Source organism: Notolepis coatsorum (assembly GCF_963971535.1).
Source record: "Notolepis coatsorum genome assembly, chromosome: 4".
Lineage (NCBI taxonomy): Eukaryota > Metazoa > Chordata > Actinopteri > Aulopiformes > Paralepididae > Notolepis > Notolepis coatsorum.
Window position 1 is genome coordinate 14,556,193 of NC_140168.1, and position 26,137 is coordinate 14,582,329.

General features: G+C 43.2%; 1 protein-coding gene across 2 annotated transcripts in view; it reads left to right on the forward strand.

Moving 5' to 3' along the window:
* The window catches only part of LOC311227017 (serine/threonine-protein kinase tousled-like 1-B), a 54,150-nt gene that overhangs the window by 9,730 nt on the left and 18,283 nt on the right, over window positions 1-26,137 (forward strand). For both annotated transcript variants that reach the window (XM_084312516.1, XM_084312517.1), the window contains exons 6-14: window positions 3,458-3,547; window positions 3,675-3,764; window positions 6,990-7,082; window positions 8,773-8,883; window positions 11,609-11,745; window positions 12,963-13,160; window positions 14,123-14,189; window positions 21,300-21,397; window positions 24,014-24,095. In XM_084312516.1, coding sequence (XP_084168642.1) covers window positions 3,458-3,547; window positions 3,675-3,764; window positions 6,990-7,082; window positions 8,773-8,883; window positions 11,609-11,745; window positions 12,963-13,160; window positions 14,123-14,189; window positions 21,300-21,397; window positions 24,014-24,095 — 966 coding nt within the window. The remainder of the gene's footprint in view (window positions 1-3,457; window positions 3,548-3,674; window positions 3,765-6,989; window positions 7,083-8,772; window positions 8,884-11,608; window positions 11,746-12,962; window positions 13,161-14,122; window positions 14,190-21,299; window positions 21,398-24,013; window positions 24,096-26,137) is intronic.

Consider the following 26,137-nt stretch of genomic DNA (forward strand, 5'->3'; position numbering starts at 1 on the left):
CCACACCTAGCCAGCCGTCGCGCGAAGTAGGGTTCAACAGAGATGGGTTTTAGGTTTTAAAGGCTGAAGCTGCCCATAATATATATATACGATTTTATGTATAAGACCGATTTTAAACATAAGATTTACATTTGAACATGTTTATGTTCAATGTTTCTTAATTTATTTATTTACAATATATATATATATATATATATATTAGGGATGTCCGATATTATCGGCCGATATTGGCATTAAAATGTGATATCGGAAATGATCGGTATCGGTTTAAAAAAAAAATTAAAAATTATATATTTTTTTTATTTAACCTTTATTTACCCAGGCAAGCAAGTAAGAACACATTCTGATTTATTTTATTGTCAAAAGTATGCATAATGTTGTGTTAATTCCACGACAAGAGATATGTAATGTTAATTACCTGAAATGATTCCGTTTTTTGGGGGGGGGAAACCCTGCATATATCGGTATCGGGAAATTAAGATTTGGACAATATTGGTATATCGTTATCGGTAAAAAAGCCAATATCGAACATCCCTAATATATATTATATAATATATGAAAATGAAATGAAATTCAAAATACAAGTGCACTCAAGTCTGCCGTCTACTTTGAATGCAAAGAAAAGGTCAGACTGAGAAAGGCTGCGTGGCCTTTCAGATTACATCGACAGGCATTGGCCATATTCACACGGCGGCCATCTTGCTCTTGCATAATGCTCAGTGTGGGAGAACAGGGTGGAAAGGACTGGAAATAGGAAATGGCTGCCGCGTGAATATAGTAAGCGGTGGTGGAGTTCAGCCAAGAGGCGAGACTGGAAGGCTTTTCAACGACCAGATGGTCTTTTATTAACTCAAAAACAACTCAAAACGAGCACCAACACAGAGAGAAGCGAGGTGCCGAAACGGAGACCGTCTGTAGTGTGGTAGTGAAAGGTTAACCGTCTGTAGTGTGGTAGTGAAAGGGTTAACCTTCTGTAGTGTGGTTGTGAAAGGGTTAACCTTCTGTAGTGGTAGTGAAAGGTTAACCGTCTGTAGTGTGGTAGTGAAAGGGTTAACCTTCTGTAGTGTCGTAGTGAAAGGTTAACCTTCTGTAGTGTGGTTGTGAAAGGGTTAACCTTCTGTAGTGTGGTAGTGAAAGGGTCAACCGTCTGTATTGTCGCAGTGAAAGGGTTAACCCTTTGGTAGTGTGGTAGTGAAAGGGTTAACGTGATCACGTCATCGAGGGCGTCGAAGCCTCGTTCCGGCTCTACGATTGCTCTGGGTTTCCGATCTCGGCGTGCAGGTTAAGATTATGAGGAATCAAAACCCATTCATGGGTCATAGTAAGATGGGAGATTGGATTGATTGTTGAGACATTCGGTGCATTATAATAATATCATCAACTAAATTCTGGGCTAATTTTACATTACGTAACTATTAGTGCTGTCAATAGATAAAAATTAACTAATTAATCTCACAATTTTCTGTAATTAATCTAGATTAAAAATAGCATTTTTCTACTTAAGACCGAAGCTTGTAACAGATATTTACTTGAGTAAAATCATGGAATTAATGTAAAATCAACACAAAGAAAGTATATTTAGATTCAAAGACTATTTTAATAGCTTTCTTTGAATACAGTTTCTCTCCTGTGAAATACAAATGTTCAACAAAACCATCAACATTGACTCAGCTAGACCTCTTTCTTATATCCACGGCGAATATACTAGAACGTTGAAGATTTTTAACTCCATAGATTAATTTATTTTATTACATGGCGTTTTCACATTCGCCGAAATGCTTGCTTGTGATTGGTCAACAGCCCCCCGACAGCGGTCATTATTTTTCAATAATGACTGCTGTTTTTTCAATAATGACCGCAGTGCGCAGCTGTTGGCAATCAAGCCCACATCAGTGCAGCAAATCAGACACACCTGCCGCGCACTGACAGCGGAGTGTCAGCGGAGCCAGAACAGCTGCCCGCGATAATAATAATCACTTTATTTGGGCTGACAGAGCCACAGAACAACTGCGATTTGTCAAATGAATTAGGTATATTGTTAGTAAGTTAGCCATGTAATAAGCGGGATAATGTATAGCGCTGCACTGACAGCGGAGTGTCAGCGGAGCCAGAACAGCTGCCCGCGATAATAATAATCACTTTATTTGGGCTGACAGAGCCACAGAACAACTGCGATTTGTCAAATGAATTAGGTATATTGTTAGTAAGTTAGCCATGTAATAAGCGGGATAATGTATAGCTTTACTCGGTCATTGTCGCAAAATAATTGACCTTCACTGACGTTTAAAACACCTCGCCGAAGCGGCTCTGTATTTTAAACTACGTGTCGGTCAATTATTTTGCGACAATGACCTCGTAGCTATACATTATCCCTTACTTAATGCTTTAAATTATTTAAATTAATCTCAAGTTAAAGCATTAATTTTGACAGCCCTAGTAATTATATTACAGACCTAAACACTAATATATATTTGTCATTTCTTTATTGACGTTGTTTATATCAGCAGTTTTTAATTCACTGTCTCAAATATTCCACACATCGCGCTGTCACTACAAGCCTCGACAAATGAACTCATTCTGGACAGAATTGTCTGGAAAGCCTCCATGTTATGGTTCCCATTCCACTTAGGTGTGCCAGGGCCCTGGTGCATGCTGGGTGCAACACACCTCAAATGGAACAGGTGCATAATTAATGTTACTAATTACACCTGCATTAACCTCGCGGTGATATGTCAAAATGGCCACCCGTATAGGGATTTATCATTGGGAAAATGGATTATCGGCTATTGTAACAATTCTGCCACATGGAAATTGAAAAGCTTTCCATTTTTGCACAAAACGAGTTCCCTTCTATCACTAACATTATTGTTTAAGCATTTTTGGTTGAAAATGTGTAATTATCTTATGATTAATTGCGAATGTTTTCACGTTGAGCTATAGATTGCGGATGAATATGCACAGAAAGGTACACCAAAACGGCAATGACGTAACCACCACTACACCTCCCTATAGAGCACACCTGGGTACGCCCAAAGATGGTAGATAAGAAAAGCTATCGCATTCAAAGCGGCGCCAGTGGGGTGAAAATGGAACCGTTCCTGGGACCTTTACACTGGCGAGGTTCTTGCTGGTTCTGTGTGTGTTGGGGCAGTAAGCCAGCCAATGCCGTGCCTTGTGTAGCTCACGTGATTAATTACAGGGGAAATTACTCAGGGTTGCGCCATATTTTTCCCGAACCGTCTCTGGTACGCCTCCTCCTGTGTGTGGAGACCCAGGTGTGGCCAATGCCTCGTTAGTGGGCATCTGCAGCCACTTGACTCACCAATTAGCTGACTGATGAGTCAAGCCCTGCCCTCCCCACCACACCGATATCCAATCACGAGTGGCCAGATATCTCTACACAACGATATCAGTCCAACTCTGTGTGTGCTTCAACATGGCTGCTTGTTGTGTGTAGTTCCAGAGTGGGAACGGCTCCAGTCCTGTGAGGGGCCTTCCAGCAGCCCTGCGCTCTCCACAGAACTCGCACTCTGCCCCGGGCTCCATAGTGAGTACTTAGACACACTTCACCCAGGGATTTTGTTGTCTCAATTGTTTGTAGGGTGTGTGTGTGTGATTAATAATAATGGTGTCGATGTTGGTTTAACGGGATAGCGATCGTGTGTGTTTTGTAGGTCCGACAGAACAGCTCCTCTCCCACCAGCCTGTTGTGTTTTGGAGAACATCTGATGAATCCCAAAGCTTCCTCCAGCAAATGTATCCAGGTACTTAATTCACATTCCTTTTCACACATGTGTTCTCTTTTGCTATAGATAACATTTAGATTTAGAGTAATCATTTAATAATAAAAAAAAAAAAGGAATACATCCACAGAGCTTTTATAAAGGTGCGGAATAATAAGTATTGCTTTTCTCCCCAACAATTATTAATTAATAATTAAAGTACTTTAAAGTACTTTTTTCTGTACATGTTGCAGGCATGTATCCCCTCCCTACTTCCCATTTCCCCACGTGGAATGCACCTGATTGGATAAACACGCTGGTGCTCTAGTTTGACATCTAGTGGCTGAATGTTATTTATAGCACCTTTTTCCAACCTTAAAGCCCAAATCTCTTGATTGCAACACCCACAAAAAAAGAAAAAAAAAACACTACAGAATGTCAACACGGTGTTATGACGCCTATCTGCCAGCGAATGTATTGGCCTATTTATAGATGTTTATTGGCAGTATACTTTAAGTGCAAATGATTAAAATTGTGGCAGCTCGTCCTGCCCTCCACGTGAACAATAACCAATGAAAGCTGGGGCAGATGGGTGTAGAGGGCACTGTTTCTACACAAATCACAGATTGGGGCTTTGAGCTAATGGCAGACATTCGTAAAGCTGCCGAGACGTCCTCTAGGTTTCTAGAGGAGTCCACTGTGCAACGCTGCTCTTCTTCTGTGGTCGCAGGCAGCCTGCACGGTGCAACACCGCTCTTCTTCTGTGGTCGCAGGCAGCCTGCACGGTGCTACGCTGCTCTTCTTCTGTGGTCACAGGCAGCCTGCACGGTGCTACGCTGCTCTTCTGTGGTCACAGGCAGCCTGCACAGTGCAACACCGCTCTTCTTCTGTGGTCACAGGCAGCCTGCACGGTGCAACACTGCACAGATCGCTCTTCTTCTGTGGTCACAGGCAGCCTGCACGGTGCAACGCTGCACAGATCACTCTTCTTCTGTGGTCACAGGCAGCCTGCACGGTGCAACACCGCTCTTCTTCTGTGGTCGCAGGCAGCCTGCACGGTGCAACGCAGCACGGAACTCTCTTCTTCTGTGGTCACAGAATCATAAATGCTGACGTAGCCGGGGCGTCGCCGGCTAGCTGGCTAACGTTAGTTGGTTGCCAGTGCGGTACTGAAGGAAAAGGCTGAATACATGCTATACTGGAAAACTCCTCCCACCCCCTCTATGAGGAGCTAGCCAAGACGAGGAGCATGTTCAGCCACAGACTTATCCCCCCCCACGACACACGACACACCGCCCCCGCCAGTCTTCTGTGCCAGTAGCCATCAGGCTCCACAACCGTGGGCACAGACTGCTGCCAAATTGCTGGAGAGCTAACAGCTGGTGAACCTGAGAACTGTTGGGACCGTCTGACTCTTAATAATAAACACTGCGCGGACTCTGGCGCAGTGTGTTATGACGGTTTGGACCATGTACAGTATACCATCATCACTATTACTGTCTGGTTGAATCCTGCCACTCACTACTGTTCACTACTACTGTTATTACTATCATTATTACTTTGCACTTTGTTCTATGTTCTATTATTACTACCTATGGCGCGACGATGCCTTGTTTTACTACTTAGTGTTGTTGCTGCCGACTATCGCATGCAGCGTCTCAGGCCTTCTGTAGATGACATGTGTCAACAAATGTACATGTCTGTTGAATTTATGCTGTGCCGTTGTTACTGTAAAAATGTAATGATTGTGACGTGTTATTATTAATGAGACGTTGAGCTGTATGTGTGCGTCATTGGAATTTCCCCAAGGGGATTAATAAAGTAATATCTTATCTATCCTACCTGTACCACCCCCCTTCCCTATGACTGTTTAATGTCCCCAAGGGGATTAACCCTTCCACTACTACAATACAGAAGGTTGACCCTTTCACTACCACACTACAGAAGGTTAACCTTTCACTACCACACTACAGAAGGTTAACCCTTTCACTACCACACTACAGAAGGTTAACCCTTTCACTACCACACTACAGAAGGTTAACCCTTCACTACCACACTACAGAAGGTTAACCTTTCACTACCACACTACAGAAGGTTAACCTTTCACTACCACACTACAGAAGGTTAACCCTTTCACTACCACACTACAGAAGGTTAACCCTTTCACTACCACACTACAGAAGGTTAACCTTTCACTACCACACTACAGAAGGTTAACCCTTTCACTACCACACTACAGGAGGTTAACCCTTTCACTACCACACTACAGAAGGTTAACCTTTCACTACCACACTACAGAAGGTTAACCCTTTCACTACCACACTACAGAAGGTTAACCTTTCACTACCACACTACAGAAGGTTAACCTTTCACTACCACACTACAGAAGGTTAACCTTTCACTACCACACTACAGAAGGTTAACCCTTTCACAACCACACCACAGAAGGTTAACCCTTTCACTACCACACTACAGAAGGTTAACCCTTTCACTACCACACTACAGAAGGTTAACCGTCTGTAGTGTGGTAGTGAAAGGGTTGACCTTCTGTAGTGTGGTTGTGAAAGGGTTAACCGTGTGGTAGTGAAAGGGTTAATGAAGGACCACTTGACTTGACCGGAGGGTACTGACTAGAAGGCATCCACACTGGGCTGCCTCTGACCGTGGAACAACGACGCCCGTCGAGAAACATAAATGATGTCATGGCAGCTTTTTTTTTTTTTTTTTTTATCCACTTTTTCTCCCATTTTCTATATTTTTCTCCCATCCCAATTTCGTATCATCCAATTCAACCCTCCCCTGTCACGAACGCTGTTTCTTGCCTCCCACAAGCCGGCTGCAATGTGGACTAAGTCATACATAGCACAAGTCCCCTCCGGTACTTGAGGTAACAGCAGTCGCATCTTTTCACCTGCGCAGCTCGATCTCTCAGTGGGAGGCTCACGCTGCCCCCGACACTTCCTGATTCTACTGCGCAGGCGCACCAACCGACCTGTAGGAGTCGCTGTCCACAACGCCCGATCCCCACCCATCAGTTTCCCACCCCCTAATACGGCCAATGTGTATTAGTATGAACAACCAGCTAAACTGAAAGCAATGTGGAGCGCTGGGCTCGAACAGGCGAGCCCAGCGTCTCCGCATTCGTGGCGAGCGCCTTGCCCACTACGCCACGTAGCCGCCAAATGATGTCATGGCAGCTTTATGAGCGTCTGCCATTTGGGTATTTTTTTAAACTAACGCGCTGCTGACCCGATGCCTCTCTTGCAGACGGAGTTGACGGGTCTGAAGCTGGCCGCTCTGGAGAGCAACAAGAGTCTGGACCTGGAGAAGAAGGAGGGGAGGATCGATGACCTGCTCAGGGTGAGGCGGCCCATCTGAGATCTGAGCCAGAGGATACAATATAGGACGGGAGTTCTGGTTTATGTGGGGGAAAAGGGGACTCAGATCAGTGTGACTGGCCAAGCCTCCAGTGTAGTCGACATGTTATCGACCGTTTCAATGGCGTCTTCAGTTGCTAGGTAACCACATCACCGTTGGACTGGAACATCCAGTCTGTAACATTTGGAACCTGAGCTTCCTCAGAAAGCTCCGGTCACGTGAAGCGAGCAGGAAACGGATGAGGACATGAATAAGATTGATAAGACTGATCAGGAACGAAAGCAGGACTGGACTGACCCCAGACATGAATAAGATTGATAAGACTGATCAGGAAGGGGGAGCTCCAGTAGCTCACCGCGTATCTCGGCGCTATTTCTGCGTCGGGGACAACCGTGCTCGTCACGGATCTGGGGTACACGAGTTCGATTCCCGGACCCGCCGTATTTTCTCAAGAGTGTCTTCCCCTACTCTTCATCCCATTCAACCTGTTTCTGTCGGTCATGCTTGACCAGAAAAAGCGATAAACGCTAAAAAAAAAAGTAAAAAAAAAAGACTGATCAGGCAGGCAGGCAGGACTGGACTGACCTCAGACATGAATAAGATTGATAAGACTGATCAGGAAGGAAGGCAGGCAGGACTGACCTCAGACATGAATAAGATTGATAAGACTGATCAGGAAGGCAGGCAGGACTGGACTGACCTCAGACATGAATAAGATTGATAAGACTGATCAGGAAGGCAGGCAGGACTGGACTGACCTCAGACATGAATAAGATTGATAAGACTGATCAGGAAGGCAGGATTGGACTGACCTCAGACATGAATAAGATTGATAAGACTGATCAGGAAGGAAGGCAGGACTGACCTCAGACATGAATAAGATTGATAAGACTGATCAGGAAGGAAGGCAGGACTGACCTCAGACATGAATAAGATTGATAAGACTGATCAGGAAGGAAGGCAGGACTGACCTCAGACATGAATAAGATTGATAAGACTGATCAGGAAGGAAGGCAGGCAGGACTGACCTCAGACATGAATAAGATTGATAAGACTGATCAGGAAGGCAGGACTGGACTGACCTCAGACATGAATAAGATTGATAAGACTGATCAGGAAGGCAGGCAGGACTGGACTGACCTCAGACATGAATAAGATTGATAAGACTGATCAGGAAGGAAGGCAGGACTGACCCCAGACCTGCACCTGAGCCTGCAGATGATTAGAAAGGAGCTCGGGTGTCTTCTGCAACACGAGAACCATCCTCTATATATTGTGATTGTAATGACCTCATGACTTAAAGCAACAGGCTTAATGTGCCAGTAGCGATCAGGTTTTGCAATGAGCATTGTTGATGATGACCATTTGATGTTGATGCATACATCATCTCTTGTGATGCTTGAGTATGGCACAAATTATTTTGATTGATATTGAAATAATGATTATTACATTACTCATTGATTTGAGAACAGTACATAGTGTTAAATTGTTAAAACGTTGAAACGGTCTATACAAGAGCCAAATCACTTTTGCTAGTAGCACCTTGGCTACGTACTGTAAACTGTGTTTGGATCATCTACGTTCTAGAATGTTATGCGCTTTATCGATGACTGATGTCTTGAGTTCTACCGTTGACCCTGTTTAACAATGACCTCTTGTTGGTTTCTGACAGGCCAACTGTGACCTGAGGAGACAGATTGACGAGCAGCAAAAACTACTTGAGAAATACAAGGAGAGGCTCAACAAGTGTATAACCATGAGCAAGAAACTGCTCATAGAGAAGGTACTGTGTGTCTATATCCATGTGTCTGAGAGATATACTGTCTGTGTATCTTATGTTCATGTGTCTGAGAGATATACTGTCTGTGTATCTTATGTTCATGTGTCTGAGAGATATACTGTCTGTGTATCTTATGTTCATGTGTCTGAGAGATATACTGTGTCTGTATCTTATGTTCATGTGTCTGAGAGATATACTGTCTGTATCTTATGTTCATGTGTCTGAGAGATATACTGTCTGTATCTTATGTTCATGTGTCTGAGAGATATACTGTCTGTATCTTATGTTCATGTGTCTGAGAGATATACTGTCTATCTTATGTTCATGTGTCTGAGAGATATACTGTCTGTATCTTATGTTCATGTGTCTGAGAGATATACTGTCTGATGTTCATGTGTCTGAGAGATATACTGTCTGTATCTTATGTTCATGTGTCTGAGAGATATACTGTCTGATGTTCATGTGTCTGAGAGATATACTGTCTGTATCTTATGTTCATGTGTATGAGAGATATACTGTCTGTCTTATGTTCATGTGTATGAGATATACTGTGTCTGTGTCTTATGTTCATGTGTATGAGAGATATACTGTGTCTGTGTCTTATGTTCGGAGCTCGGAGTTGCTAATAAACAGTTTAAATCATTGTTACTCCACGAGTGGTACTCAGAGCGAGTGTATTTCCGCCATTGGTGTCACCGCGCATTTGGCTGCCTGGTGCGCATGCGCGGTGACACCAATGGCGGAAATACACGGCTCGCTCTGTAAGTAACACTCGCTTTGTAACAATGATTTAAACTGTTTATTAGCAACTCCGAGCTTCCAGACCCCACTGTAAAGCTGTGTTAAACCCATATTGTATGCTGGGTATCTTTGAAATTCATATCTGATATATTTTTGACATACCCCGAGCCCCCCGATCACGCTTGGTAGTTTCTTTTTAAACTGGTCGGTCTACCTGAGAGTGACTGCGGTAGAGCCCCAGCACCGCAGTCACGAAAGGAGCTATGCCCAACCCAATCCAACCCAGCATCTTTCACTGCCCAGTTCAGCCCAACCCAGTCCAGAATAGATCCCTTTCATGTTAATATGTTTTATGCTAATATTGTGAAGAGTAGAGACACTTATTAATGTTATGCTAATAAATATTTTAAAGAGTAGAGACACGGTGTGATTATTACTATGATTTAGTAGATTACTATCAATTTAGACGAAGACATACAAAGAAGTAATTATCACAATTAGCGATTTTCTTTTGGCTGGTAAAAAATCTGTTTGGCTGGTAAAAAAAAATCAGCTACTCGCCAGTTGGCTGGTAAGCCAAAAAGTTAGTTTCCTCCCCTGACCCCAGGGTATCTTCCTGTCCTCAATGTCCCTGTGTGCGAAACAAAAGCTTAATACAAAGAAAAGCAATCACCATAGGCTGGGTGACAAACAAATATACAAAGGATTAAGGTTAGACAGAAATGTACTACAAAAACAAAGACACAAGGATTCCAATAAAGAACTATTCACCAAAGGTCCTACTCAAAAGCACACAGCTCTACAATTACAATAATGCTCCAAAAGCCACAGTTCTACAATAAGGCTGAACACAAAAGATATCTCCTAAACTAACAGCACAAAGTGCCAGAGCCTTCACCAGCTCTATTACCACACAAACAGAGAGAGCTCTACCAACAAAAGCACAGAGACATAGTTACCACCAACACACAGACAGAGCTCTGGCTAACACTGCACACAATGGGACATATATGAAGTGAGAGAGAAGGGTGATTGCTGACGAGCCTCAGCTGCTGCTGCACTGGGGTGAGTTGCTGATTGACCAGCTGCTGCTGCAACTGAGAGACACCTGAGAATGGGGATATGTAGACACAAGGGAGACAAGACTACAACAAACAAAAACATGCCTATATATACACAACAGATATTATACATTACTCCCTCTATACATATACATAAGGACACCGTCCGTAACAGTTCCAATATTCCATTCCAACAGTGAAGAGAGGTAAAGTGGTTGCTTACCAATGAGGGCTCTAAAAATAAACAAATACAGGTGTTTGTTGTGCTTTTCTGTATGAGAGAGAGCGAGGTTGAGGTATTTTGATGTTCTCCCTCTCCGTCACAGAGCACCCAGGAGAAGCAGTCTTTAACGTTGTTCTCCCTCTCTGTCACAGAGCACCCAGGAGAAGCAGTCTTTAACGTTGTTCTCTCCGTCACAGAGCACCCAGGAGAAGCAGTCTTTAACGTTGTTCTCCGCTCACAGAGCACCCAGGAGAAGCAGTCTTTAACGTTGTTCTCTCCGTCACAGAGCACCCAGGAGAAGCAGTCTTTAACGTTGTTCTCTCCGTCACAGAGCACCCAGGAGAAGCAGTCTTTAACGTTGTTCTCTCCGTCACAGAGCACCCAGGAGAAGCAGTCTTTAACGTTGTTCTCTCCGTCACAGAGCACCCAGGAGAAGCAGTCTTTAACGTTGTTCTCTCCGTCACAGAGCACCCAGGAGAAGCAGTCTTTAACGTTGTTCTCTCTGTCACAGAGCACCCAGGAGAAGCAGTCTTTAACGTTGTTCTCTCTGTCACAGAGCACCCAGGAGAAGCAGTCTTTAACGTTGTTCTCCCTCTCCGTCACAGAGCACCCAGGAGAAGCAGTCTTTAACGTTGTTCTCCCTCTCTGTCACAGAGCACCCAGGAGAAGCAGTCTTTAACGTTGTTCTCCCTCTCTGTCACAGAGCACCCAGGAGAAGCAGTCTTGCCGTGAGAAGAGCATGCAGGACCGCCTGCGTCTGGGCCACTTCACCACCGTGCGTCACGGAGCCTCCTACACCGAGCAGTGGACTGACGGATACGCATTCCAGAACCTGGTCAAGTAAGTAAACGGGCCTAACTAAAAGTAAAAGCCCACAACAGAACCTGGTCAAGTAAGTAAACAATAGGCCTAACTAAAAGTAAAAACCCACAACAGAACCTGGTCAAGTAAGTAAACAATAGGCCTAACTAAAAGTAAAAGCCCATTACAGAACCTGGTCAAGTAAGTAAACAATAGGCCTAACTAAAAGTAAAAGCCCACAACAGAACCTGGTCAAGTAAGTAAACAGGCCTAACTAAAAGTAAAAGCCCACTCCAGATTTGTTTCCACCAATTTCGGGATTATTCACATTGATTCTCAAGAGATTTGCAATTACATTGACCACCATAACATAAATAGGCCTATTTTACGCCAGCATTTACAAAACAAATGTACATAAACCTTACATAAAAACGAATTTCTGTCGGGAATCGCTCGCATCATTAGTTTACCCATTTATTGTAATGGACAGAATAAATGGCCGCGGAGCTGCTCCCTGCTGCTAGAGCGGTTAACGCCCAACAACATACACAGAAGATGAAACGTAACGGCATACTGGAGCTGAACAGCAGGGAGCACTGAGCACGGATCCCCAACAGGGGGTGAAACCTGCAGCAGAGTCCAACACTAGTGTGGCTGCTGCATGCAACCAAAGCAGGTGGTAAATGGACAGCAATTATATAGCGCTTTTATCCAAAACCTCACATTCACCCATTACATTCACACACCAACAGCAGAGGCAACCATGCAAGTGCGGGAGGAGCTGGAATCGAACCGGGAACCTTTATGATTACCGGACGACCGCTCTACCTCCTGAGCCGCTGGGGGTGGTCTTGTCACAGCAGTGTCCTTCCAGAACTCACCCATTTAAGTGTTCTTCCACACGGTTTGTCATTAACACAGAAGAGCTGTGCTTGACAAAGACTACATTTGATCCGGTCCAGACTTGATTTCCAGTGATGAGGCTTTTTGCTTACGCTAAGCACCCAGATTAGATCTCGAACAGCAGTGGTTAGAGGGACTAATCAAAGGTTTGAAATGAACTGCCACAAACATCTGTGGCTGGAATGTTTCACTGCCCAAACGCAGGCCTGGTGTGTCGGTGTTTCATTATTACACCCTCTTTGTTATTATGCCTTGCTTTCCGTGTCGCTTTGTGCAATATTTTGTGTTATTTTGACTCTGCTCCGTTTGTCTCTACTGCGCTCTACTTGACTCTCGTCCCCTCTGTCCCGCAGGCAGCAGGAGGGCATCAACCAGCAGAGGGAGGAGATTGAGCGTCAGAGGAAGCTGCTCGCCAAGAGGAAGCCCCCCAACCCCTTCTCCTCCTCCCCCTCCCTGTCCGTGGCCTCCACCTCCGAGCCCAAGCAGCGCAAGACCAAGGTGGTCAACGGCAACGATCCAGACCCCTTCCTCAAGCCCTCCCTGCCCCAGCTGTGAGTGGCGTGCAGATTCTTCTCTTGTGTAACGTCCGAGGTCCAACTCCGTATCTTGTAGCCATGCCCTTAACTCTGGTCCCACGTCAAAGAGGCTGGCCTCCGAGGGTGGTCTGTAGTATAGGGGGCAGATGGTCAGGATATGCTCAACAGTCTGCTCAGGGTCTCCACACATGTGAATGAATGAATGAATGAAAACTTTATTTAACAGATTGCAGAATGGGTACAATACAGTACGGCTCAATACATACAATTGTTAAGGGGATGCAGACCTGAGAAAGACGTTTGTCTTGTTTCCATCAGGGTCCCCCATTTTCAATTCATATATGTATGAATGAACACACACATGCATGCTGACAAAAGCAAATTAATTGTATCCAAATCTGGCAATTGTATTGTAGGAGGCTATCGAGTGAAAAATAAAAACACCAGGAGACATTTTAGCAAATTCAAAACGGCACAGAAACCTTGGATATCATTGGTTCAGTTCAATTACTGACAGGATGCAGGCAGAGAGGTTAAATCAAATTTGAAAGCCGGTAACAGGAGAACCATACAGCTGCTGAGTCATCAAGGGTCCGTGAAAGTGTCACTGTTACAAACTTCCTGCCGGTAACGATGACTAAACACGAGTAACGCACTCTCTCTCTCCTTCCCCACGAAAACGCAGCTGAACAACTTAACCGGCAAAGTGTTGCCTGCGTTGAGAAATACTGGGATACTTTGATCAAATTCTCCCTCTAATTGCGCAGATAAAAGTCCATTCTGTCGGCCAGACAGACGTATTACAATATCAAATCGGATTCTCTGTCTGACCCCCCATTAACGTGTGTTGTCGGGCCTTACAAATTTGATTTGATTTGATTTGAAATTTGATTCTGTCTGGAAAGTGAGGGTAATTCCGACGCCTCCCAGCGGTGCGTGACGTGGTGATTTGAGACTTCTCCATGTTGTGTTGGCAGGCTGACCCTGGCGGAGTATCACGAGCAGGAGGAGATCTTCAAGCTTCGCCTGGGCCACCTGAAGAAGGTCAGTGACTCTAGTAGAACCTGGGCCACCTGAAGAAGGTCAGTGACTCTAGTAGAACCTGGCAAAATCCTGTCAAAATCCTGTCAAAGAGATGGTGTTGGAACTAGAATAGATTACCGGTACGTTAAAAGGGAACACCGTTCAAATGAAGAATTTGAATATATTATTTCCATGGCTCAAGACGGTTCAATCAATATCTGTGAACATGAGCCACTCTCTCCACGAAGCCAGAAACCAGAGAAGTAAGAATAAAACTTGTGACGTCATCAGGCAGGGCTGTACCGAATGTAATTTAACATTCAAAGCTTCTATTGAAGTATTCAAACGAAGCTTCGAATGTCTGTCGTCATATTTTATGACTTAATCCAAAAAAATAATTATATATTTTTTTAATATCCTCAACTAAATCCTCAATTTGAATAAAGTGAATAATCTGATTAAATTAGTATTTTTTTAATTTTTTATTAAATCAACTTTCTTTAACACGTTCTATGCCACTCACGAGTTTTCTCGGATTTATAATAGTTACGTTGAAAGCCACTCACAGATGGGCTACATTTCTCGGATTTTTATTTTATTTTTTTTAAACTTTGGCCATTCCGCTGGCTCTTTTTTGCGTTTATCGCATTTTCTCTGGTCAAGAATGACCGACAGAAACAGGTTTTGAATGGGTACAGATGGGGGGAAGACACTCTGAGAAAGATACGGCTGCAGTCCGGGAATCGAACTCGCTAACCCCAGATCCGTGACGAGCACGGTTGTCCCCGGCGCCGAAATAGCGCTCGAGGTACGCGGTGAGCTACTGGAGCTCCCCTTTATTTTTTTTTAAGCGATCTGAAACATATTGCATCACGCGAGCCTACCCTAGTCTACCCGAGAGCCGCCGGCGATCAGATGTGGAAAAAAGCGCCCCCTATCGTCTCCCAGATGACATAAGGGATTTTGGAATGGACTCAATGAAAATGGATGGGGGAAAAAATCCTGTACTCCACATTTTCCACTCCACTGATGCAGCCGGGGTTACCACAGTTCATTATGGATCCTCTGAGCGCCGCGGATCATGAGTTCTACTGTATACACGTTAGATCTATACACTTATCGATTTTTTCGAATGGTGATCAGGAATTGGAATATACCAGTTGGATACCATCTGATGTCAGGTAAGGAATCTATGTTATCAGTGTTAGGATAATCAGACTCATTTTGATGAAGATATAAGCTGTTTTGTGAAATGTCCTCTATCGATTTCACTGTAAAATCCATGAGGAAATGAACACGACTATTATCAGCGCGCGCCTCGAATGGGCGTGCGTGTACGTATAATATTGATCATCTAGCGTTTATTTGAAAACGAGTCATAAATAGGCCGACAAATATCAACGTTCTGGAATATTCCAGTAAAAGACGATTATCACAGAATGGCCCAGAATGGGCTGTTTTTTACCTCAAAACGGGTGCTTTTCTAAATGCTCTCAAACGGAAATGAAGCGATAAAAAACCAATCTGCCTTGACAGCACTGACTGGAAAATGATTCTTTGATAAGCGACGGGCAGATTAGACACATAGCCATAATTTAAAACATAGATTAGGCGATATTAACGTTAACATTAAAGTGGATGGTGGCATTCAAGCACTAACTCTGGCGCCACCTGGTGACACTGAAAGTGTTAATGAATATAACTCATCAGTTTCGTCAAGATAAATAATCCAATAAGGGCAAGGTTGGCACGAAAGTGATGGAGCGCCGAGTGCCAAGCGGATGCAGATAGGCTACATCATTTATGATAAATGTTTTATTTAAATTTTTACGACTAGTCATATACTATAATAGTATAATATTAGTGTAGCCTAATCTTTATCTGCAACTGTGAAGAAAAACCCATTGGTTTAAACGGAATGAATAGACGCATACATTTTTTTTTATAAAAAATTCAAATGTTGATTTAGAATTCGAATGTCAACATTATGATGAAGCATTCGGTACAGCCCTATCATCGGGTATAAAAGTCTGGAGCTGCACCAGAGACCATGAATGGGAGAAGTTGTGGCCCCACAGAACGTTCTTCTTTTATCTATAAAATCTTTCCCAAGTCATGGTCTGTGGAGCAGCAACTTCACATTTTATACTTGATGACGACGCAAGTTTGAGTTTCACATTTTGGGACGAGAGAGTTGCTCATTTTCACTAATATTTATGTACCGTCTTAGACCAGAGGAATAACACGTACCCTGTGTGTCTTAGACCGGAGGAATAACACGTACCCTGTGTGTCTTAGACCAGAGGAATAACACGTACCCTGTGTGTCTTAGACCAGAGGAATAACACGTACCCTGTGTGTCTTAGACCAGAGGAATAACATGTACCCTGTGTGTCTTAGACCAGAGGAATAACATGTACCCTGTGTGTCTTAGACCAGAGGAACCCTGTGTATTATTATACCCAGTGGTGCAGTGGCAAATTGACAGTAGGTCAAACGCTCCACGCGCGTGCACGCGCGCGCGCGCATGCACAGTGTTTTGGCACATTTTTTTTTTTTTTTGCCTTGAAATAGAGAAGCTGAAAAAGGTAGCAGGATGTTGCCTATATTGTCAACAGATATGGTTGAAAAACAAACAATGTTTTAAATGTATTGATACAATTTCTTTAATTGAATCAACTTAAACTAGAAAAGTAAATACAAACTAAATTAACAATGTAAGTTACATTGTTAATTTAGTTTGTATTTACTTTTAGTTTAAGTTAATTCAATTAAAGAAATTGTTTTACACACAAACACAAAAGCAAACTTAAAATAATCAGACAACTTGTGTTTACTTGGTTCTTTATTTTGAGAAGGGGAAAAAGTACACATCACTTAAATTTGTTCAATGTAATTTGTTTCACAACAGTGGTTTCAAAACAGTTTCAAGTTTCTTTAATAGTTGTCATACAGAAGTACAGAATACTTTTATACAAAATGCTTCTTACTGTTACGCTCCAGAGACTGTGCTAGAGAAGATAAGTATGAAATAAAATAAAGTAGCATGTAAAAAGAAGTAAAAATAGAGGTCCCAGTGTTCAGTATAGACATATGTACAATGTTCGATGCAGACTAGAAGTAACTGAGTTACCATACAATCAGTCAAGCAAGCCCCCACCATAGGCTGCTGGGCCTATGATTTGGTTTTGCTATCCTCGTTCTCTTGTCCTCAGCTGAGCGATGGCCTCTCAGCCAAGTTGCAACATATGTTGTTGAATCCCAGATCTCTGGAGGTGGCCCGTTGATCTTAATGAACATCAAAGATGCTACCCGTGAAATCATTAACCTTGTGCGTGTTGGGGTGATAATTTGATTCATGGCACTGAATCCCCTTTCACATTCTGCAGTGCTACATGGAATTACTTTTGTGCAATTCAATAAAGGAATAAGCTCATCGGGTATCATTTCTCCATTGCTCTCAACAAAGTCCCTGAATCCATCAATAGTACTGTTAAGGGGCAGCTTGAATCTTTTGCACAGATGCCTTATTTCCACCTCGCCAAATCCTAGTGGCATTTCTTTTGGCCAGCTTTTACACTCAACAACTTGGAGTTGTGCAAGCAATTGAACATACTGTGCTTCAGACTCTTTCTGTGCCACTAATGATGACCCCTTAAAAGATGCAGTGGTGAACAACCGATTAGTTAGATTATCACTCAGACTTCTGATAAACTGTTTCCGGTTGATGGAAACAATTTTCGGTCTGTCTGTCAGATCAACTGTGCCAAATTTACCTGCTTTTATTGCAGTTTCAGCTTCAAGGACTTTGTTGCCTTGTTTTTCTCCCATTACATCAATGAATTTAATGCAACGCCTCATACGTTTGTCTGCAGAGGTTAGTGTCATTTGGCGGTTTTGCAGAGCTTCTGAAAGAATGCTTAACTCACTTAGGGTGTCGTACAGCAGTGCTAAATCTAGCAAAAACTGATATGAAGTCATTTTCCTGAATAGACCTTCATATGTTTTCCTATCAGCGCTCTGTCGTCCCCTGTCTGTCATTGCCATGCTGAAGTGAGCACAAAGTGCATCATAACCATCCCACACTGCAGACACTGTGCGGAAAGAACTGGATACCCATCTTGTGTCTAGCAAACGGCCAATTTTTCTCACTTGTTTTTCCAGGCCGGCTGCACACTCGTTCAGTTGCTCTCGGTTTAGTGGTGATCTACTGTACACGGTATACAATTTATCCATAAAGATCTGGAAATGGTTCATAGCTGTGATATCATTAACTGTGTCACCTACAGCAAGTTCCAGCCGGTGATTTAAGCAATGCCAGGTCAATATGTTAGGATACAGTTCAGTCAGTTTTGCAGCTATACCAGCTTTGCGTCCCAACATGACACTGGCTCCATCACTTGCAAATGCAACCAAGTGCTTCTTCAAATATGCATCATCAAAGCCATGTTCACTGAGGCATTTCAACAGATGGTGCATAATCGTTTCTGCTTTTTGGTTGGGAAGTTCAATCAGATCTAAAAATAAGAACTGTGGGTCCAGGTGCTTGAAAACTTCAGTTTTGAGGTACACAATCAGTGTAGTTTTAGCTGCATGGGTAGTTGACTCATCAATCAGAACTGAAATTTTACCTTCTATGGATTGGATTTGTTTGCAAATTTTTTTGCGCATTTCTGTACCTATATGCGTGGTGATGTTTGCTGCACTCTCTCTTGAGTGCAAGCTGTAGCCAGTGTCAGACCCAGTTCTCTCTATTAAAGCCAGCAGATCAACACTATCTGAAAACGGCTTGTCCCCCTCTGCTAAATAGTACACAGAATGGAAAACATTATTTGTAGCCGTCAGTTCTGATACGAGCATGGTGTCAGTGGATTTCTCAATTCTCTGTTTTTTTGCGTCATTGAGAATACGTACTGCTTGGAGATGCGCATTTGAGTTGTTGTGGATCCACACCTTTCTCCTGAGACTCATCAGCATAGCAGATTTTACTGTTCCACTGTGTGTGATCTCGTAGTTAGTCCATTCTGCTGCAAATCGTTGACCTCTGCTTTTCTGAGCGTCTGCGGCTGAGCACACTTTACAGCCGAACTTCCCATCTTTACAATCCAGCCACGGGTAGTTGGCCTGTCGTTCTTCCCACATCTTGTCTGACCATAGGTCAGGTATCGGTGAGGATGTACTGGAATCAGGTTGAACAATTCCATCTCCCTGCTGAAAAAACAACAAAGACAGAAAAAAACATGAGAACATCATTCCCAGCATATGAAAGACAATGACACTGTCACTAATGGCCTCTATGGATAGAATGGCATTCCATGGCAATCACAGACACAGCCCATCGTTCACACCAAACTTGATAAGGGGGGGCAGGGAATCAGGGATTCAATGTGGAACGCTCTACCCAAAGCTGTAAAGGAATGTGAACCACTACCCACTTTCAAAAACACTCAAAAAAACAGTAAATTACCAAGTATGGCTTTGTCAGTATTCCAATGTACAGTGTGTGTCCCCCCCCCCCACCTCCAATGTACAGCCCCCCATCCATCCACCCACCCACCCAACCTCCAATGTACAGTTTCTACGTCAAATGTATATACACTTTTTCTGGACACTTTTTGTATCAAACAGTACTGTATTTGCAAATCTGGTATGTCATAAATGTATAGATGTAGGTGTAGCAGTACTGTCTATCTGTATGTTGTGTATGTCATATGATGAATTGAAAATGGGGGACCCTGATGTAAACAAGACGAAAGTCTTTCTCTGGTCTGCATCCCCTTAACAATTGTATGCATGTATTGAGCTGTACTGTAGGCTACTGTACCATTCTGCAATCTGTTAATAAACGTTTCAATCAATCACTTACATTATTCGTTTCATTCAGTGATGGTGGCAGGGTACTTTTTGTACAAGTGGTGGGCACCGTTTCATGGTCCTGTTGATGAATAAACAAAACAGAGAACATTAGAACATATACAATTAGTCAACTGAATGCTTTGTATCTTGTTTGCTAATTCAGGTTAAAGACAGCCGATTTAACCAGCATATTAAGAGAGCAAGACTGTCTATCTGGTGTATGTTATGATGTTATGTTACTGATGTAAACAAGACGAAAGTCTTTCTCTGGTCTGCATCCCCTTAACAATTGTGTGTATTGAGCTGTACTGTAGGCTACTGTACCATTCTGCAATCTGTTAATAAACGTTTCAATCAATCACTTACATTATTTGTTTCAAAACAGAGAACATTAGAACATATACAATTAGTCAACTGAATGCTTTGTATCTTGTTGTATGTACCCATTCTGCAATCTGTTAATACATTTTTCAATCAATAGCAAGGCAAATCATTACTGAATGATTATTCTTCCAATGTGATTGCGTGGCAAATACATTTCTTTGTAAGAATATATCTGCATTTTGTCAATACAATATTAATCAGTGATCACATTGAATTAAAACATGATTATTTCTTGACTCTGTAAACAAAACACGCATTTGTCATGTCTCAATCTCATGATTCATGAACCACAGAACCAGTGACTGTGCCACGATTATTTATTTCAAGATAATAAACAAACAGGCAAATAGCCTATAGCTTAGTCAATCTGGATAAATAAAGAAAAAAAGAAAAGCTCTTTTAAATGCGTTACTACTTGCCTTGTTGAACTTGTACTGGAGTGGCAAGAGGACTGCTGGACTCAGTGGACTCTGAGGCTTTGGAGGTAAAGCGAAACTGAGTTTGCTTTGGACGAGCTGCTGCGGCATCTTTCTTCTCTTGGACGGCGGTGGCATGTTGCGTTGCAGGTAGATTAACAAGTTCAACATGAATGATACTGTTGTTGTCAAAATCATCCGTTTATAACGACTACTCGCGGACGTGGTTGGAGACACTGACTCTACCTGTGCTTTTGTTATGTAAAAACGGTGGCCGCGCCGAGCCGGCACTTAGTTACAACGAATGGGAACAGCGGATTTTTGTGTGAGTGACTGCGCGTACACGCGGGAACATTTCCGTGCGCGATTGCGCGTACTTCAGCCTCAGTGAGTGAGGTATCACGGCGTTATACCGAGTTATACGAGCACTGCAAGGCTGATTATACCAACCTGATGTGTGTTGATCTGTGTGCAGGAGGAGGCTGAGATCCAGGCGGAGCTGGAGCGTCTGGAGAGAGTGAGGAACCTGCACATCAGGGAGCTGAAGAGGATCAACAATGAAGACAGCTCGTCGTGAGTACAGTCCCTGTTCCTGTTCCCTGTTCCACCTCCCTGTTCCACCTCCCTGTTCCACCTCCCTGTTCCACCTCCCTGTTCCTGTTCCACCTCCCTGTTCCACCTCCCTGTTCCCTGTTCTACCTCCCTGTTCCACCTCCCTGTTCCCTGTTCTACCTCCCTGCTCCACCTCCCTGTTCCTGCTCCACCTCCCTGTTCCCTGTTCTACCTCCCTGTTCCACCTCCCTGTTCCACCTCCCTGTTCCACCTCCCTGTTCCACCTCCCTGTTCCACCTCCCTGTTCCACCTCCCTGTTCCACCTCCCTGTTCCACCTCCCTGTTCCTGTTCCACCTCCCTGTTCCACCTCCCTGTTCCACCTCCCTGTTCCACCTCCCTGTTCCTGTTCCACCTCTCTGTTCCACCTCCCTGTTCCACCTCCCTGTTCCTGTTCTACCTCCCTGTTCCACCTCCCTGTTCCTGCTCCACCTTCCTGTTCCACCTCCCTGTTCCTGTTCCACCTCCCTGTTCCTGTTCCACCTCCCTGTTCCACCTCCCTGTTCCACCTCCCTGTTCCACCTCCCTGTTCCACCTCCCTGTTCCACCTCCCTGTTCCTGCTCCACCTCCCTGTTCCACCTCCCTGTTCCACCTCCCTGTTCCACCTCCCTGTTCCACCTCCCTGTTCCTGTTCCACCTCCCTGTTCCTGCTCCACCTCCCTGTTCCACCTCCCTGTTCCACCTCCCTGTTCCACCTCCCTGTTCCACCTCCCTGTTCCTGTTCCACCTCCCTGTTCCTGTTCCACCTCCCTGTTCCACCTCCCTGTTCCTGTTCCACCTCCCTGTTCCACCTCCCTGTTCCTGTTCCACCTCCCTGTTCCTGTTCCACCTCCCTGTTCCACCTCCCTGTTCCTGTTCCACCTCCCTGTTCCTGCTCCACCTCCCTGTTCCTGTTCCACCTCCCTGTTCCACCTCCCTGTTCCACCTCCCTGTTCCTGCTCCACCTCCCTGTTCCACCTCCCTGTTCCACCTCCCTGTTCCTGTTCCACCTCCCTGTTCCACCTCCCTGTTCCTGTTCCACCTCCCTGTTCCACCTCCCTGTTCCACCTCCCTGTTCCTGCTCCACCTCCCTGCTCCTGTTCCCTGCTCCACCCAGCGTTTCCGTTAGCCGGTAATTACCGGTATTTGACCGGCAAAATCTGTTGAAGTCCGACATATTTGACATATTTAATCTCTCGGTCATAATGTCCGGTGAAAATAATTCCCTCTAAGCACAATTTGATTATTTGAATTGTATTAAAATAGGCTAAAATTAAATAGCCTATGCGATGAACGAAACAACCATTACATTTGTCGTTGCTTCACCAAGCAGCCGGTCTAATAATGACATCTGGCTGTTGTCAGCGCGAGCTGGCTGCTGATATATTTACGTGAAGCATGGCTTGGCAGGGTGCAGTACTCCAATTCAGCCATTGGCAATTCAGCTGTTGGGTGGGGGCGCTGCTGAGCGGTTTCCAGACCAGACCTAAAAACACCACTCTGCCTGCTCCATGCTTCACGTAAATATATCAGCAGCCAGCTCGCGCTGACAACAGCCAGATGTCATTATTAGACCGGCTGCTTGGTGAAGCAACGACAAATGTAATGGTTGTTTCGTTCATCGCATAGGCTATTTAATTTTAGCCTATTTTAATACAATTCAAATAATCAAATTGTGCTTAGAGGGAATTATTTTCACCGGACATTATGAGCAGCACCAAGTCGTTGGGAGGTGGAGATATACATCACGGCGCAAACCCACGATAATGTTGCCGTCTCTCTCTGCCAAATTTCTCAGTTCTTCGCTTGATATAATTAATACAAATGTCCAATATAACGGAATTCGTTAGCTCATAATGTGATTATAACAGACTGCTGTTTATTAAGGTCGGGCAGACTGCCCACCGACACCTCAAGTCGGCAGCAGCACGAAGTCTCGAGGGACTTATTTTATTTGGAATATATTAATGACTATATACGCAAAAGTAGCCTAGTTTTAAGTTAAAATATTATAAATGCCTTGATGATGTCATTCTTTATATAGGCCTATCAATTGTTTTTAAGCTCAATAAACTCTGACCGGAATTTATCCCATTTGTCACTCAGACCTGCAAAAGAAAATTCTAACGGAAACCCTGGCTCCACCTCCCTGCTCCACCTCCCTGTTCCACCCAGACCACTTATTGATAAAAAATTAAGACTTTCTTTTATTATCTTTTTTAGTATCTTTTATGTGTGTGGTGATGTCTTTCTGCTTCAACTAGTTTTAAGCTTGTTTCAATCTGCGTTTACTTGATACTGTTCGTTTCTGGGTTTATATTTGATTGTTTTTTGCTTTTTAATTCTGTGAAGCACCGTGTGATTGTGCATCTGTGAAAGGTGCTATACAAATAAACTTTACTTATGCACTTAACACGTGCCCCATATTTCTTTGGGTTTTTGGAAAAAACCATCGTAGCAGGTGGTGGCGGCATCTATCCTGCTGTGGTGGTGACCTGCCACTGCTGCGTGTTTCTAGGGCAAACTCTGGTCTCGTCGGTGAACGTGACCTGTGGGTTAAAGTGTTTTTTTTTTTTCTTTTTTTTTTCTCCCGTGTCAGGTTCAAAGACCACCCTACTCTGAACGAGCGCTACCTGCTGCTTCACCTGCTGGGCAGGGGGGGCTTCAGTGAGGTCTACAAGGTGAGGCTTCAGTCAACCGTCTTCACCACTACCACACTGCAAAGGGTTAACGCGTTCACTACCACGCTATAGAAGGTTAACCCTTTCACTACCACACTACAGAAGGTTAATGCGTTCACTACTACACTACAGGCGGTTAACCTTTCACTACCACACTACAGATGGTTAACCTTTCACTACCACACTACATACGGTTAACCTTTCACTACCACACTACAGAAGGTTAACCTTTCACTACCACACTACACACGGTTAACCTTTCACTACCACACTACAGAAGGTTAACCTTTCACTACCACACTACAGACGGTTAACCTTTCACTACCACACTACAGACGGTTAACCTTTCACTACCACACTACAGAAGGTTAACCTTTCACTACCACACTACAGAAGGTTAACCTTTCACTACCACACTATAGAAGGTTAACCTTTCACTACCACACTACAGAAGGTTAACCCTTTCACTATCACACTACAGAAGGTTAACGCTTTCACTACCACACTACAGAAGGTTAACCTTTCACTACCACACTACAGACGGTTAACCTTTCACTACCACACTACAGACGGTTAACCTTTCACTACCACACTACAGACGGTTAACCTTTCACTACCACACTACACGCGGTTAACCTTTCACTACCACACTACAGACGGTTAACCTTTCATAGACGGGGTCAATTTTCAGAAAATCATAACCCTGAATGCATTTCGTGTTTATTTTTGGTACACAACATTTCTAGGGGTATTAAGGGGTGCTGAATCCAAATCTGCTGTATACCAAGCTCAAAAATGTCAAATAAGGCCTCAAAATTGAGAAATCCAACATGGCCGCCAGCGCCAGGCTGAAATCTATTTAAGGCGAGACACTGCAGGTGAATAGTCAAATATACTTTTTTTGTTGATTTTGAGATTTTGTTATATTTTGCTTCCTAAACATGTCTTCTATGAAACTAGTGACAATAAAACGTCAATAACACACATTTAGTTGTTTATTTTACATCATTTTGCCTTATTGCATCCATAAATGTGCACATATTTAATGGGGAAGTGCCTCATTTGCATATATAAACATACATTTCAGAAAACTTGCAATATTTATTTTTTTAGTTTATATGTACATAACAAATTGGGAAAGTTTCATAGGCAAAACATATTTGAATAGATATCACTATTAGGGGGTACTACACTGTACTACACTGTTTGTAGCCTGTGTGTAGTTCTGTTCAGTTCAATAACATCATCATTATTATTATTCAGTTATCAGGCATGTGTTTAGGTTGTTTATTACTAATGGTTTGATTAGGTATTGTGTTTGTAAATATCTGTTTAAAAAAAAAAGGATGGCATTTTACAATACAGAACTTTGAAGGCGTTTTCCCAAAAATGAGTTTTAAGAGTTTTTCCTCATACTCTGAGCCAGAAATCTCCACTTCAGTAGCACTCACATACACCAAACCTTCCAGTTCTATTCATATCTATGTTCTGAAGGTATTTACAGAAGGGTTTGTTGATATCGCATTCATACCCTGATTTATATCACATTTTATTCCTAAAAACATGGCGAAATAGGGAAATTTACCATAAAAATGGACTGAATGGAGTATTTTCTGATTTATGGAGTGATAAAAAGAGATATCCAAAATCCCCTCTGTAATAACCTTTGGCTCTAATATGTCAACAAAATGAAACTATAATTTTGAAAATGGCTTTATCCAATGTTCAGATTTCTGTCCTGGAATTATATGCAAATTAGTGCATATTTAAGTAGATCATGCCTCATTTGCATATTTAAACATACAATTTCAGAAAACTTGTAATACAAAAAAGACTTGTCTTAATATAAGTAATCAACTGGGGAAGTTTCATTGTGATATCTATTAGTTAATTTTTTTACCCTATTCACCTGCAGTGTCTCCCCTTAAGTGCATATCTTTTTGACTAAACAAGGTAGAAACATGAATGAAATGTGTTTTTATATGTTTGCATACATGAGGAATTTAAAATCATATCCTGATTTTAGATCAGTTGTGAAAATG